Source organism: Cnephaeus nilssonii, assembly GCF_951640355.1.
Source record: "Cnephaeus nilssonii genome assembly, chromosome: 1".
In the NCBI taxonomy this organism is placed as follows: Eukaryota; Metazoa; Chordata; class Mammalia; order Chiroptera; family Vespertilionidae; genus Cnephaeus; species Cnephaeus nilssonii.
In genome coordinates, this window is record NC_137072.1 from 88,876,376 (window position 1) to 88,891,906 (window position 15,531).

Below are 15,531 nucleotides of genomic sequence, written 5' to 3' on the forward strand. Positions count from 1 at the left end.
TTCTCAAATGGCCTTCCTTTCCATTGAGCCTACTGCCCGAAAGTTAACATGGGCTTTGGCAAGTGAGACAGTGCCTTGATGGAGCTGACACATGAAAATAAATTGATACAAGGAAGTTAAGGTCAAGGGAAATTGGGTAAAAACCAACAGGGAGGTGGGAGGTGACAATGAGATGGTGAGCAAGCGGGGAAGGGAAAGCGATTCCTAGTCTCAGAAGGGCTGACTCATTGACAAGGCCCTGAGCATAAGAAACAATTTGATTCTCACGCCAGGGAGAAACAATCATTAAAAAATCGTTTCTTCCTGGCATGGAGACAAGTCTTTAATGATGCATCCTTTATAGAGCAGCCACTGTTTGTCTTGGCCCTTAGCTTTCACGTCCCTTCCTCTTATGAGGACACGGGCATTATCACAGCCTTGGCAACACATTCCTCCTCTGGCCAAAGCCTGTGACTGGAGCTAAGGGAATATAATTCTGTCACCACGGAATAAACTCAGAGCACAGTGAGGCAAGAGCAGAAAGAAAGGACTGGGGTCAATTCAGAGCAGAGAACCATCCCGACAAGCCTGCCCACTAGTTTCTGTTCCCGGGTCTCCGGAATCACGCTGGTTCCTCGGGATGTTTTTGTTTTGTTGTTTTACCAGGGCTCTTCCAGATACTTTTAATAACGTTTCTATTTGCTCAGGTTAGCCAGAGCAGATTGCTGTTGCTCATTACCAGTGAACTCACATTTTGTGTTAGATCCTTCAGGACATTCATAAATGTCAGAATTTATGACACCTCCCTAGGCAGTAACCAAAAGTACCTACATAATTGCTTAATGATGAACTTAAACAGATAAAACAAAGTCAAATATTTTAGTTCTAGAATTCCCTTTATTCTCCTCACCTGGTATTAATTAACCTTTTACTATACTTGAGGCTTATAAGTAGGTTATAAGCAAAGTGAGGGATTCCAAAAATGCTCAGCCCACTTTAGAAATCATGATATACACTTCTAATAATAGCTCATGTGACATTTTAAACTATAACCTCACTCAGCTACTTCCTGTTTCAAATACATCACTATCAGGATGGTAAACAGACCCCAAACACTGGTTAATCATTCATTTACCCATTCAAATATTTTTGCACATACTGTGTGCCAGTCTTGCATAGAAAATAATGGAATACAGCCCTAACCGGTTTGGCTCAGTGGATAGAGCGTCAGCCTGCAGACTGAAAGGTCCCAGGTTCGATTCCGGTCAAAGGCATGTACCTTGGTTGCGGGCACATCCCCAGTTGGAGGTGTGCAGGAGGCAGCTGATCAATGTTTCTCCCTCATTGATGTTTCTGACTCTCTTTCCCTCTCCCTTCCTCTCTGTAAAAAAATCAATAAAATATATTTTAAAAAAAATAATGGAATACAGTGGTGAAAAAATAAACATGAACAGGGCCCTCAAAGAGATGATAATGTAATGCAGAAGAGAAACATCAATCAGGTAATCATATAATTAAGTGAATAATTATAAGTTATTATTAGAACTATGAATAAAACAAGAGGATGATATGAGAAAACTGGATGGCTAGGGAGAGGCTCTTGGCAGAGTAGCATTTTTGCTGAGACCTCAAATAACATAGGAGCTGGGTGAAGAACAGGGATCCAAGGGGAACAAGGACTACTCCCATCAGAAGATGTGGTAAATGCTGAGGCTCTGATGTGGTAACGAGCTCAATGTATCTGAGAAACTGAGAGAGAGAGACCGTGTGGGTCCAGCCCACAAATAAGTGGAAATGAGGTTGGAGAGAGAAGTAGAGGCGTCACTGCATGAAGTCTCACAGGCCACCTTAGGACTTTTATATTTTACTAGAGGCCCGGTGCACGAAATTCGTGCATGGAGGAGAGGGGGGGTCCCTCAGCCAGGCCTGCACCCTCTCCAACCTGGGACCCCTTGTGGGATGTCCAACTGCAGGGATCAGGCCTAAACCAGCAGTTGGACAGCCCTCTCACAATCTGGGACCCTAACTGCTTGCCTGCCTGCCTGCCTGCTAGCCCCTAACCACCTCTGCCTGCCAGCCTCATCTCTTAACCACCTCTGCCTGCTGGCTTAATCACCCCCTAACTGCTCCCCTGCTGGCCTGATGGCCCCTAGCTGCCCTCCCCTGCCAACCTGATGGCCCCTAACTGCCCTCCCCTGCTGGCTGGATCGCCCCTAACTGCCCTCCCTTGCCGGCTGGATCGCCCCTAACTGCTCTCCCCTGCTGGCTGGATTGCCCCTAACTGCCCTCCCCTGCCAGCCTGATGGTCCCTAACTGCCCTCCTCTGCTGGCCTCATAGCCCCAACTGCCCTCCCCTGCCAGCCTGATTGCCCCCGTGGCTTTGTCCGGAAGATGTCTGGTCTAATTAGCATACTACCCTTTTATTAGTATAGATTACAAGTACATTGGGAAGATGCTGAAGGATTTCCACCAAAGGAGAGCAAAAAGGTAGGATTTATGTCTCCACGGATGATTCTGGTTGTTTTGTAGAGAAGGGCTATGGCAGAGGTGGGAAGATTAAGGAGGCTGTATAATTATGTCTCCACGGATGATTCTGGTTGTTTTGTAGAGAGGTCAAGGCAGAGGTGGGAAGATTAAGGAGGCTGTACAATAGTCCAGGACGAGATGACAGTGAGTTTGACTACAGCAGAGACGATGCCAATGGAGATGAGTGAGCAGCATAATAATCACAGAGGTAGTTTATGCTCCTGAGGTGGGCGGATGTGCTTTATCTGCAAGGGAAGGTTTGCAATAAAGCTCCCCTTGTCTGAATCCCACACTTAGGTTTTGCTGCAGAGAGCCACCTCGCAACCATTTTGATGAAAAGACTTAATTTTACCATTAACTCAGCAACTAAGTTTAAAAAAGACCCAGATTGAAGCAAATGATAGAAATTCTGAGGGAGAAAAATATATTTATTTTGTATTATGAGAAAAGCATAAAATCATCACTTACTAACTAGTCAGTATACCAGAATCACGGCATAACACCTCTTTCTATTTGGGTTGCAAGGCATCAGCTTGGTCTTGAAGAATGCTGGCCTCAGAAGGATAATTGTGGCTCCACCTGACACCCCTCCATGAACCCTCCACTGTGGACACCACCAAGGGCACCAGGCAGGTGTGTTCCCCTTTCCTGGCTGCATCATGGCACACAACAATCAACAATCAACAAGCTGTGTATCACCCTTCTCCCACGGGGACATCACTCTTTTCATGACCACTGGTCTTCCAGGCATGAAGGGCTCCGCAGGGCCACTGCTAACAGAAGCCATTTTCCCAAGCACAACGAGTTCCAGGCTACTTCGGAAGCAGAAAAGCCACTCACCAAACTCTTGCTTTCAATGACCAGATGAAGGAGGATGATGAACAGAGCAGCTGTGTTCAGGGGGTTTCCAAACGTAAAGATGTCAATGTCTGAGCCCTGGTAGGTCTGCAAAGAGAGGACAGCAGGAGGTGATCTCGGAGAGTCGTGCACACTCCGTGGTGTGAGCATCATCAGTTTATTCCATAGCTCAGCCAAGCTCTGAGTCCCTTTTACAATATTCCTAGTAACTGGGCGTTTAGGATAAACTTGAACATTTCTAGAAGAGAGAGGCCGGCTCTCTCTCAGATAGGCTATCTAATCTGTGAACTTTTCAGTTGGGATTTCTCTTTATTCTGAATCATAATCCATCTTCCTGAAAACTTCTACTCATACTTCCTGCTCTTTAAAGTGTGGAGAAATATCAAATATGTTCTATTTAGCAGAGCTGCAAACCTTTGAAATAGCTTTTATGGCTAACCTGAGTTTATATCTCTGGTAATTAAATATCCTCTCCTCTTCTACATATATGTTTTTGACTCCTTAAATTATTCCCCATATGACACAATTTTCTGATCTTTTAAAATTCTAGTTACTCTTTTCTGAACACACTTCAGATTGCGTTATCTATATTGCTCTTGAAATGCAGTTTATCTAGGATGTTGTACCTGGGAAAAGTCAAGTCATTTTATTTGAATAAAGAACTCAAGAATAGAAATTGTTAACTTAGAGACTATCATCTTTTTCATTCTACCATCCTTATAACACCATCCATGATCAAACTACTGTTTTCTCCCAGGGATGGGTGTGTGGATGAGTGGCTATATCATGCTGCTCTGTGCTTGGTGTTGGCCTAACTTTTTAAATTAATTTGTACACATTCTTTTCTTAGTAACATTTCTTCCATTCTTTACCTGTAAAACAGGTTTTTTATTTTTGGGAAAACTGTTTATAAGAGCTTAAATTTAATACTCTTAATGTCATCCTGGTAGAATTAGCCCAGCACTCACTAAAAATAGATTTTATATTCTGGCTTTTCATCTCCGATTTTGGTTCATTCAATTATAATGCCAGACTTTCAATTTTATTTAAATCATTGAAAAAAATTACCAAGCAGTACAGAACCAAAAAGAGACCTAAGAGAACTTACCTAGATACTTCTTTCCAAATTTAATCCATTATCTAAAATCTATTTTTTTTGGAGGGGGGGGGGGTGGTAATAATTTAGTCAGTTAATAATCAACTTGATTCTATGAGCAACCTGCCCTAATATATCCATTCTATGTGCTAGCACCAGCCACAGAGTACAAAGAAGCATCATCGATTCATTAGTAACAAACCCTCTGCGTGGACATGGACTCACATAGTAAGGCACAAAGAAGCAGACCAGGCTTTGATAAAAGGCATCCAACAAGGTGATCCAGAAGGTGAGGGGTAAGTATGCCTGAGAACGAAACAGATATCAGGGAGGGAGAAAGATTAATAAGGGCCAAGCAGAGTTAAGGAACAATACAAGCTAGTACTTATTTTTGCTTCTCTGGGAGAAACCTCTCTTCCTTCATTTGTTCACTCAAAAAACAAGTGGGACTTGTAAATAGTGGTGGAAGAATATGGGGAGATATTGAATAAGTTCACAGGTGAAAAAACCCTTGAAGGAACTCTTTAACTTGTTGCTTTAGTCATTGCATCAAACATAAAGCTACCTCAAATAGGGAGAGTGATACTAACTTCCCATTTCCTATTGATCAGAAAATGCTGTTTCAAAAACTTCTCCAAATTTATCTGCTTCTCTCTATCTCTTCTACACTCTGCATTCTAATTCACCATCCAATCTATAAGTGACTGGATAGCCAACTATCTAGCCTCTTTGCCTCCTCTCCTACTCTAATCCAATCTTTTCATAGCAGCCAGATGTTTTTAAAAAATATAAATTAGGTCATAACATCTCCCAAACTAATCTAAGCGACCCCCTCCAATCGCCTCGCACTGCATTTCCAATACAATCTAAGCTCCTTCCCCTGGTCAATAAGGTCTGCATGATCTGCCCACTGGAGACCCTGCTCTCTAGGGTCACCCCTACAGTTCTTATCCTCATTCCCACCTTCCCACCACACAAACTTCATTCTGTTCCTCAAACATATCAAATCCATTGTTTCCTGAGTCTTCACCAGTGCTATTTTCTCTACCAGAAATCCTTTGCCCTGGACCTCCCACATGACCAGTTCTTCACTATTCATATCCTAGCTCAGATATCACTGCCTCAGAGAGGCATTCCAGACCAATCTAAAAGTAATGCCCACTCGATCATTTACTACCATGGCATCCTTAGAAGTCTCTCATCACTATAAAAAATAATCTTATTTATTTACATAGTGACTTTCTGGTCCTCTCAACAGAACACAAGTTTTATAGAGTGGGATTCTGATTCTTTTATTCAAATGTTTAAAATAGTACCTGGCACAAAGCAAGTACTTCACAAATATTTGTTGGAGTAATATACTACTCTTGTGTAACTTATTATGTGCTTCTTACCAAAAGCTTATAGAAAGAAACAGAGAGATCGAGTAGACACTAGTCAGAAGTGATTGAAAACAGGTTTCAATCCGGAGCCAACTTGGATTGACTAATGATGTGTGTGCAGAAGGATTCTGAGGCCGCATTCAGACCCAGTGGGAAGGGTAGTACGTTATAGTTTATTAGTGATATCTGCCACAGACAAAAATGGCATCACATGTACCATATCCCTGAGCTAGCCTTCTATTTTGTTAACATGTCCTTAGTTTTATTACCTTCCAAATGCAAAAAAGAGGCTAAAATCTCCTTGAAAATATCTAATTGTCTCCTGAAGCTTTATAAATGTACAAATTCTCCATATACTTCCTTCCACTCTTCAAAAGACTACACTTGTAATTTTTATATCTATCCTTTTTTATCTCTTTGTCCTTTGGAAAATCAAACAATGAAGATTCATTGTTTCCAGCCTACTTTTCCCTGTACCTTCTTTTACTATTTCCTCATTGGAAATGATGGAATCTTTGACCTGCCTTCCTTCATCCAAATGTCCATAAAATCCAAGTAGAAGCACAATCAAATGGTGGGAGAGAACACAGCAGAGTCCAAGGGTCAACCAAAATGCCACAGGACAAGAAAGACAAGTTGGGAATAAGTTAAAATACAACTTCGTGCTTCTGGGGAAACAGAGGTTGCTCAAACAACTTAGAGCAAAAAGTAAAAAAATAATTAATAATAATAATAATTTGTCTACATTCATGTGAGTAAGGGGACTAAAGAAAGTAGAGAGAGAAGGGTCAAGGGTAAGATAAATGGGAGGCTGAAGGAAATAACTCATGAGAGCTCCTAGAAACTGAAAGGCAAAATCTGGACATGAAGTTAAAGCCAGAAAGGAAGGCTGTGAGGGTGCTGAAGGATGGGTAGAGACAACCGCTTCTTGGAAGGGAAGCCTTTGACTGCAGCCTCCCAGACCCATCTCCTTCTCAGGAGAGAGATTCTATAACCCTGGAGAGTGTATTTCATGACAATGGAGACAGGAAATGGCCCCAGCATAAAAGAGAGTTTATTTGGAGGCCAAGTTCAAAGAAAGGACAACTCTTCTGGAAGGTAAAGTCAATGAAGTCAATTACTTTTTATCAGTAGCCACATGCTGGAATCTGCCTATTATCACCATATCTAATAAAAAGAGTAATATGCAAATTGACCATCACACCAAGACACAAGATAGCTGCCCCCATGTGGTCAAATATGGCTTCCCCCACGTGGACACAAGATGGCCACCACAAGATGGCTGCCACAAGATGGCCTGCAGGGGAGGGCAGTTGTGGGAAATTAGAGGTGACCAGGCCAGCAGAGGAGGGCAGTTCTGGGGGACCAGGCCTGCAGGGGAGGGCAGTTTGGTGGGGGGGCCAGGCCTGCAGGGGAGAGCAGTTGAGGGGGACCAGGCCTGCAGGGGAGGGCAGTTGGGGGGGACAAGGCCTGCAGGGGAGGGCAGTTGGGGGAGACCCAGGCCTGCAGGGGAGGGCAGTTGGGGGGGACCAGGCCTGCAGGGGAGGACAGTTGGGAGCCAGCAGTCCTGGATTGTGAGAGGGATGTCCCAGATTGGAGAGGGTGCAGGCTGGGCTGAGGGACACCTCCCCCCGTGCACGAATTTCGTGCACTGGGCCTCTAGTGTATTATAAAACTGGCCGGCTCAGTAGAACAATGTGTGCAAAGGATTGATAACAGGGTTCAACAACAGGAAACAATAACCTCAACTCTTCCAGGAATAAGGACAAACTATATATAATATTCAGCTTATACAAATGGGCTTTTAAAACACGAGCTATAAACATTCTGAAAGGCCCTCCCTCACCTCTCATTCTCCAGTGGACCTGGAATTTAATTTAGGCCTGGGTACAGGACAACCTTCATTAATATCAACCACACATTCCTGCATCCTGGCTTTGACCTTTAAGTCAGATTGGACTCATTTAGGAAAACCCCAAGTCGCTATTTGAACTGCATGGATAACATTAAAGGATTATAAGGATTTCTTCTCAGAAAGTGGAATGTGTGACTGCTCCTCTGTGTTGACTCCTTCACATAACCTATGGGCATTAAATTACTCTCCCAGCTGGAAAGGCAGTTCAAGCCAGAATAAAGCTGGACTAATGAAAATTAACACACCATTTTAAATATAGGGTTTCCTCAAATTTCTGGTTAATTTGGGGGGTTAAAATATAACAATATTGAGAGCTAGGACTTTTACACATATGATCTTACTTAATTCTCACACCATCTCTATAAGGGAACTGAAGGGCAGGCAAGTTAAGTAACCTACAAAGGTCACACACCACAGAAACAGAATTTAAACTCAGGCTAACAGAACCCATACTTTCTAACGTGCTGATCTGTGTCACCATTTCAAGAACAGCAACAGAAGGTCAACGTACAGATTTCATCTGGGGGGGGGGTGTCTCAGTCCTGGCCGTCCAGTCCTTCCACAGAAAACCCTTCTTCCCAAACCTGACCATGTGGTCCAGCCCTAATGAGGAAAGATACATGTCCCAGGCCTGGTCAATGAGAAAACATTCTCGCCACAGTGATAAAACACATTACACCTGGATTTCACAATTATATGAGACAATTAATTTCCCTTTCTCAGTAAGCCAATTTGAGCTGGGGTTTTTTGTCACTTGCAACTGAAACAGTCTTCACCAACAGAATCCTCGTCTCAAGACTAGAATATCTGACTAGACTGATCCCCCTCAGCAGGTGTCTTTAGGTTACTGGTCCACTCAGTTCCCGTGATCCTGACAATGCGCTAGCGAGAGCACTTTGCATTTCTGGCACTGAACACCATGGTGTTCGTGTTGGGGGAAACCCAAGGACTAAAGATAGCATCAGTGTCCTTTCTGCAGCAAAGCATTAATGGTAGGCACCATGGGCTCAGGAGCCAGGTCCACCTGCACCGCACGCCAGCCCTGGGACCTGGGCAGATACTTAAGGTACCTCCCTGTGCCCGGCTTTCCTCACCCCAATGTGGATAATGATAGCATCTATCTTGCAGGGTCCTTTTGAGGATTCGATTTATGCACGTTATGCACTTAAAACAGGGCCTGGCATGTAGGAGGCATGACATAAATGCTCGTAAGTGCCATCTTAATGTTGGTTGTTATTAATGTTGTGAAAGATGAATTAGAAAGAAAAGAGTTTTGTGACAGCTAACTCAATCGGCAACTGTAATATTCTAAGAGACAACGGGGCAGTGAGGGAAGGGTGGAAAGGGAGACAGGTATAAGTGATATGTCACTGGTAGACGGGTAGGACTGAAACATCAATAAAGTGGAGGCGGGGCATGGTTTTAGGGAGAGGGTGCCATTAAGATCACTCTCCAGTTTTGTGTGACAGTAGAACCTGGAGGATTTAACTTTGGCTTTGGAACGAGATTGAGAAGGGGTCTTGCACTGGCTCTGCCATTTTCTAACTGTGACGTTTTTGGAAAAATTACTTACACCCATCGAGGTTCAGATTCTTCCTCTTAGAATGGGAACAACACTAGGTTCTCTCTCAGAGTGTTTTGTGAGATAAATGAGACAGGGATGTTTAGTGGTTCGCACAACAAAGGGCAGAGTGGAGTTTAGTAAATGCTAGATATCATTAGCTATAAGGTCTAAACACTGGATTTGCTCTCTTCTAAGTAATTATGGTCTTTCATAATTTTACCTCTGTTCACCTCAGAAGTGAATAATTTAATATCTGCTGTTAGCAGAGATCTGAAATAGCCAGATGCTTCGAATAGTTTTAAATAGTTCTGCACGTACCACAATATTGGAGCTGGGCTGCCTGAAAAACGCCAACTTTGACCACGGATGCGCATTGGTCTAAGCGCCTACCTCTGATTCCTGGCCACTCTTGTAAAGTTCAGGCAGCTGCACGAGGGTCTCCGCAGACACGTCTTTCTCCAAAACACCATAGATGACGGGAGGGGCAGATGTGAAAAGGAGGTTGAAGAAGATCAAAACCCAGTAGTCAGTCATGGATGTTCCTGAAAACCCACAAAAGAACTGGTACCAGAAAAGGAGGTTCACATAGGCCTAGGAACACAAAGAGGAACATTGGCATCTTAGCAACCGCAATGCAACTGGGACTACACATCCACACGCCACCATTCCCAACTGTGATCGCAACCTCAGGGCAGTTTCCTTACTTACAAAAGGAAGACCGCATCTTACCGTGCAGCTTTTATTTGGGGCGGGGGGGGGGGGAAAGGGGAGGGAGCAAATGTTTTATTAAATTCAAACACACACACACACACACACACACACACACACACACACACACCCCAGATATGTCACTGGTAGACGGGTACGTACTGTGTGGTGCTGGCACAGTTCTAAGAGCTTTACAAAGAATTAATTTAATCATCATAACCACTTGGGAATTATTCTTGTCCCCATCTTACAGATGAGGAAACTGAGGCACGGAGGCACTAAGGAAGTTGCCCAAAGTTACCTGGCTAATAAGTGGCAGAGCTGGTATTCAACTTGAGATATTTTGGCTCTGGATGAAGAGAACCCAGTCCCATGCCTGGTACGTGCCAGGCACACAACACATGTTCATTCTCCTGCTTTTCGGGTTCACAATCATTTTTTAGTGATGAAATGGAACAGTGCCAACAGGATGGCCAACCATCCAGTTTGCTTAGGACTGAGCCATTTTCCAGGAGATAGGACTTTTGCTATCCAAACTGGGACATTCCCAGGGCAGTCAGTCATCCTGGAGGCTAGGGGCATATACTCTGCATTGTCTTCTCCCACATTTTGTCTCAAATAAACTAAAGTCCATGATGGCCCAAATACATTTTAGAGGCTTGCTAGAGAATTCTCACATTGTATATGCCTGCCAGCTATGAGATAAGGCATCATACTGGGTTTTCATCTATATCTTCAATGTAACACAAGGAACATCAATTTGGGGACAGCAGCTATGTTTGGGGAGCTCCTGTATAATGGAAGCAAACCTTTTCATTCGCTAATGACAGGTAGTATTAAACATTTCATAATCCTGCTTGTCGCAACCTTTATAGGGAAGGTCAAAAATCGGATTTTAAATGAACCAGACAGGCCTTAATTGAATTTAAACCCACAGGGGACAGAACATGCTAGCGGGTGGACAAGCCTAGCAACTGGCTGTCAGCGGCTGAAACATAGCACATTCCAGATTATGTCCATTAAGACAGCAGGGTGTTCCTGGCGGCCCCCAACACATCAGTAAGTGAAGTGAGCGTCATGTAGGCCACTTCCTTTTCACCCCATAAGCAAGCAGGATTGAAAGGTGGGAGGGGGAAAGGGATAAATTCTCTGGAGCTACATACCACATTCTTGTAGAAAAAGTAGAGAATCATGTTGGACAGTCGTGTATAACACCAGTGCCCGTGGACAAGGAGGAGCTTGCTGAGATGTTTAAACTGAGAAATGGCGAAGTCACTGGCCATCACAGCCTGCAGAGACAATGAAGAGAGAACCACCCTGAGCAATCAAATATGTCAGAGCTGACCCAGCATGGCAGCCTGACCACCACAGGCTCATCAGTCAAATGTGTGGTTGAAACCTTACATGCAGACCAAAAAAAAAAAAAAAAAAAAAACGTCCAAAAAACAAAAGAAAGCCCAAACAAACAAAAAAACAAAACCACCATAAACAAACAAACAAACAACTCCAAACAAACAAAGCCTTACAGAAGCCTTACAGGTTGCCTGAAGTTACTACTCAGCTTTCCGATACGGTCAAATGAAACACAACTTCTCCTTGGTCACTACTCATGATGTAACTTCAGCAAGTGAACTTTCCCTACAAAGCAGCTCCCTTAGCAAGAACTGTATGAATTACGTGTGCATTCACTTCTCCTCAATGAGGAGGATACCAAAATTGGGAGTCTCAATTTTATGTAACTTTGTATGTGTCAGGCAAAGAGACACCTTGAATTTCTAATCTTTTGTACAGATGTCGTAATTTACAATTTTGGGGAAAACCTTTAAGTCTCACGCCCTATCTTCCTCTCACAACATTTGCTCCATATACAAAAAGCAGTCTTTTGGATACGACTCTATCTGAATTATGTGCCTAAAACACTATCCGACACATAGGCACCCATGCATGCATGCAAATGGGACACTCCCATTCTCTCCTTTTCTCTCTTTTTCCTCTCTCTTTAGGATCTTTAGTTCTTTTATTCAAATCCTTAGTAGTCTTTTTTCAGTTGCAAAAGTCACATTATTGCATAATATGTATACATAGTTACGATCGAGGTTAGTCATATTTTTAAAACTGAACAGGTAAACCACGGAGCTAAAATTACACAGGAAAAGACCATAATGCCCAGTAAATAATCAATGAATAAATGGATAAACTTCCTGTTTCCCACTCCTGAGCTAACCAGACAGCCTCATTCTACCACAGATATTTTACCATAAAGAACGCTGCCTTGGGTGGACAGGTCAAGTTCATAGAACTTGGGTGCACAGCATCCACTCACCTGCATGCCTTCTTGACCTGAGATCCCTATCCCAATGTCTGCGACTTGTATCATGCTAACGTCATTGGCACCATCACCTTTATGGGACAGAAGGCGAGAAACATATGAGGAGTAAAGAAAGGATGCAAACTTTGCAAATCAATATTGACCACTCATGCAGACAAGACACATCCTTCAAAGTTTACCCCATTTCTTCAAGATACCTGGACGCTAGTTAAGCAGAAATTAAAAACGGCACCCAACTACCATCAGGATGAATTCCAAATTCAATTCTGCCTTAAAATCCTTCATGCTATGGCACTTTTCTGGACTGATCTCTCCTTTCTCTCTGTCACCCACTCTACTTTCAATTTTCCAGATATATAACCTGCTTCTTCCAGCCACTGCACCTGCTGCTTTTCTATTCTTATATCACTGTCCTCATCAACCCCACCCCACCTTGCTGGGTTTCAATTGCTCTTAATCTCAGTGTAGATGCTACTTCCTCTGAGAGATCCGTCTCATATTCCCTTTAGATCAGATGCCCCTTCCTTAGGCTCTGCCACCACCCTGTGCATCTCTATTATACCCATCACATGATATTGTGTTTGCCATAGAGCTCTTGGTCTCCCCAACACACTGGAAGCTTCTTAAGCAGAGCTACTGCCTTTCTGTGGGTAATGAATATTTATTGTTCCCAACTACCCACCAACCATTCACTTGTTTTCTGGTACTAATATCCTGATTTTCCTTGGGAACTATGAATCTATATAGTTTGTTAATACAAATCCAAACCCCGAGAGTTAGAATGGACAACTGACCCAAGCTTGGACAGTTAGCATTATCTGTTATTGGATTCAGTGATTGGTTCAGATAAGGCCACATGATATAATGGACATGTCCAGAACTTAATTGATGTAACTGACATGTCCGGGGGGGGTCTAGCCTCAGGAATATCTGGATCCAGCTTGACCAATTCATTCATTGATATGCTCATTCAATAAAACAGTTGAACAAAGTCCCACCCTAATTGTGATGCTTGATTCCAGAAACTTAAAAGGAAGTGCTCTCTTTTCATTAAGGCTGTTAATAGGATAGGAGGTAAACCTGGAAATTTTGGGTGGCTATATCAGCATCTTGAGGGGAGAAGCTACCTGAGACGGAACACAATCCAGGTGAAAATAGAGACTAAAAGAGATGGCTGAGTCCTCTCATCTTGCTAATCTCTAGACATTGGAGTGTCTCAGAGCTTAATCTCACACTACTTCTATTCTCCATTTATACTCGCTTTTGGTGATCTCATCTAATATCAAGGCTTTACATATCACCACTGGACTTATGATTCCAAAATGTATACTTCTAGCTAATTCCTCATTGTTGAAGTCTATTCTTTGTATCCAGCTGCCTACCTGACACCACTGCTTAGACATCTAATGGATCTTCCAAACTTAACATGTAAAACCCAACTCTTGACTCCATCTCAGTAAATGGCAGCTCCTTTCTTTCTGTTCTTTGAGACAAAACCGTGTTGCCGCCCTTATTTCTTCCTATCATATAGCACATCAAATTCACCAGCAAATGTCACCAGCTCTTTCCTCAATTCATGTCCATTCTCTGGCCATGTCCCACCACCTCCTCTGCTTCTATCTGGGCTCAAGCCACCATCGTCTCTTGCCTCATTATTTCAATAGCCGCTCAACTGGTCTCCTTACTCATGTCTATACCCCACTACAATTACTCTTAACACAGGAGACAATGTGAGCCTTTTAAACTTAAGGCAGATCATGTCCTTCTCCTGCTCAAAGTACTCACTCTCTCTTCATATAAAAGCCAAACATTTATAATGACCTCCAAGCACCTACATGGTCTGGCCACCTGCCACCTCTCTGTCCTTTACTAACCTGCAGAAAATTCTTCCCTTCCCTCAAATTTTCTTTGGCCTCAATCCTACCAAGCATGGTCCATGGCCTTCATTTCCATTGTCTTCTCTGCCAGGACTGTCCTCCCCACAGACTTCCCTCCCATGGCTCACTTACCATGTCCTCTAAGTCTCTCCTCTCATACAATCTTATCAGTCAGACCTCTGAAACACATACTTAAAACAGCAGCCCCCTCTCCCTCCCTAATGCTCTACATCCCCAGGCTCTGCTTTATTTATTTATTTATTTATTTATTTATTTATTTTTAATTTCTTTATTGATTAAGGTGTCACATATTTGTCCTCATCCCCCCATTCCCATCCCACACCCCTCCCCATGGATGCCCCAACCCCCTGTTGAACTTAACCATTGGTTAGGCTCATATGCATGCACACAAGACCTTTGGTTGATCTCTCCCCCCTCCCCCCACCCTCCCCTATCCTCCCTCTGAGGCCCGATAGTCCGATCGATGCCTCCTTGTTTCTGGTTCTGTTCTTGTTCATCAGGCTATGTTGTTCATCATTTCCCCTAGATGAGCGAAATCATGTGTCACTAGAGATATACTTATAAGAATTGAATGTGAGATGAGCAATAATAGTTATGCTGACAGGCAAATGAATCAGTCTGTAGTGAGTTTCTTTCTGGACCAACAGTTCTTTTGAGACCCAATATCAATGTCCACCAGTTCCTTATGAGTACATGTCGGCACTGACCCCTCAGCTCTGGATGGTGGACAAATGGTGGTAATGCAGGTCCGACTCCCTCTGGTTTGGTCTCGGCCGGACCCAGGGGCACGGCTTCACCCGGATCCAGGGGCCCACGGCCTCACCCGGACCTGGGACCCAGCCTCACCCGGATCCAGGGGCACACGGCCTCGCCCAGACCCAGGATTCAGCTTCACCCAGACCCAGGGGCGCATGGCCTCACCCGGACCCAGGGGCGCATGGCTTCTCCCAGGCCCGGGACCCAGCCTCACCCGGATCCAGGGGCACACGGCCTCGCCCGGACCCGGGATCTAGCTTCCCCCGGACCCAGGGGCACGTGGCCTCACCCGGACCCAGGGGCGCGTGGCCTCTCCCAGACCCAGGGTCGCGTGGCCTCACCCGGATCCAGGGGCCCATGGCCTCACCCGGACCCGGGACCCAGCCTCACCCGGATCCAGGGGCACACGGCCTCACCCAGACCCGGGATCCAGCTTCACCCGGACCCAGGGGCGCGTAGCCTCACCCGGGCCCGGGACCCAGCCTCACCCAGATCCAGGGGCACACAGCCTCACCCAGAC

The 15,531-nt window shown here is 44.3% G+C and overlaps 1 protein-coding gene across 1 annotated transcript in view; it reads right to left on the bottom strand.

Moving 5' to 3' along the window:
• The window catches only part of ATP10D (ATPase phospholipid transporting 10D (putative)), a 78,693-nt gene that overhangs the window by 7,872 nt on the left and 55,290 nt on the right, over positions 1–15,531 (bottom strand). Inside the window, exons 17-21 of the mRNA XM_079771842.1 lie at positions 12,352–12,428; positions 11,192–11,317; positions 9,711–9,911; positions 4,685–4,765; positions 3,346–3,450 (exon numbers count right to left, since the gene is read on the bottom strand). Coding sequence (XP_079627968.1) covers positions 3,346–3,450; positions 4,685–4,765; positions 9,711–9,911; positions 11,192–11,317; positions 12,352–12,428 — 590 coding nt within the window. The remainder of the gene's footprint in view (positions 1–3,345; positions 3,451–4,684; positions 4,766–9,710; positions 9,912–11,191; positions 11,318–12,351; positions 12,429–15,531) is intronic.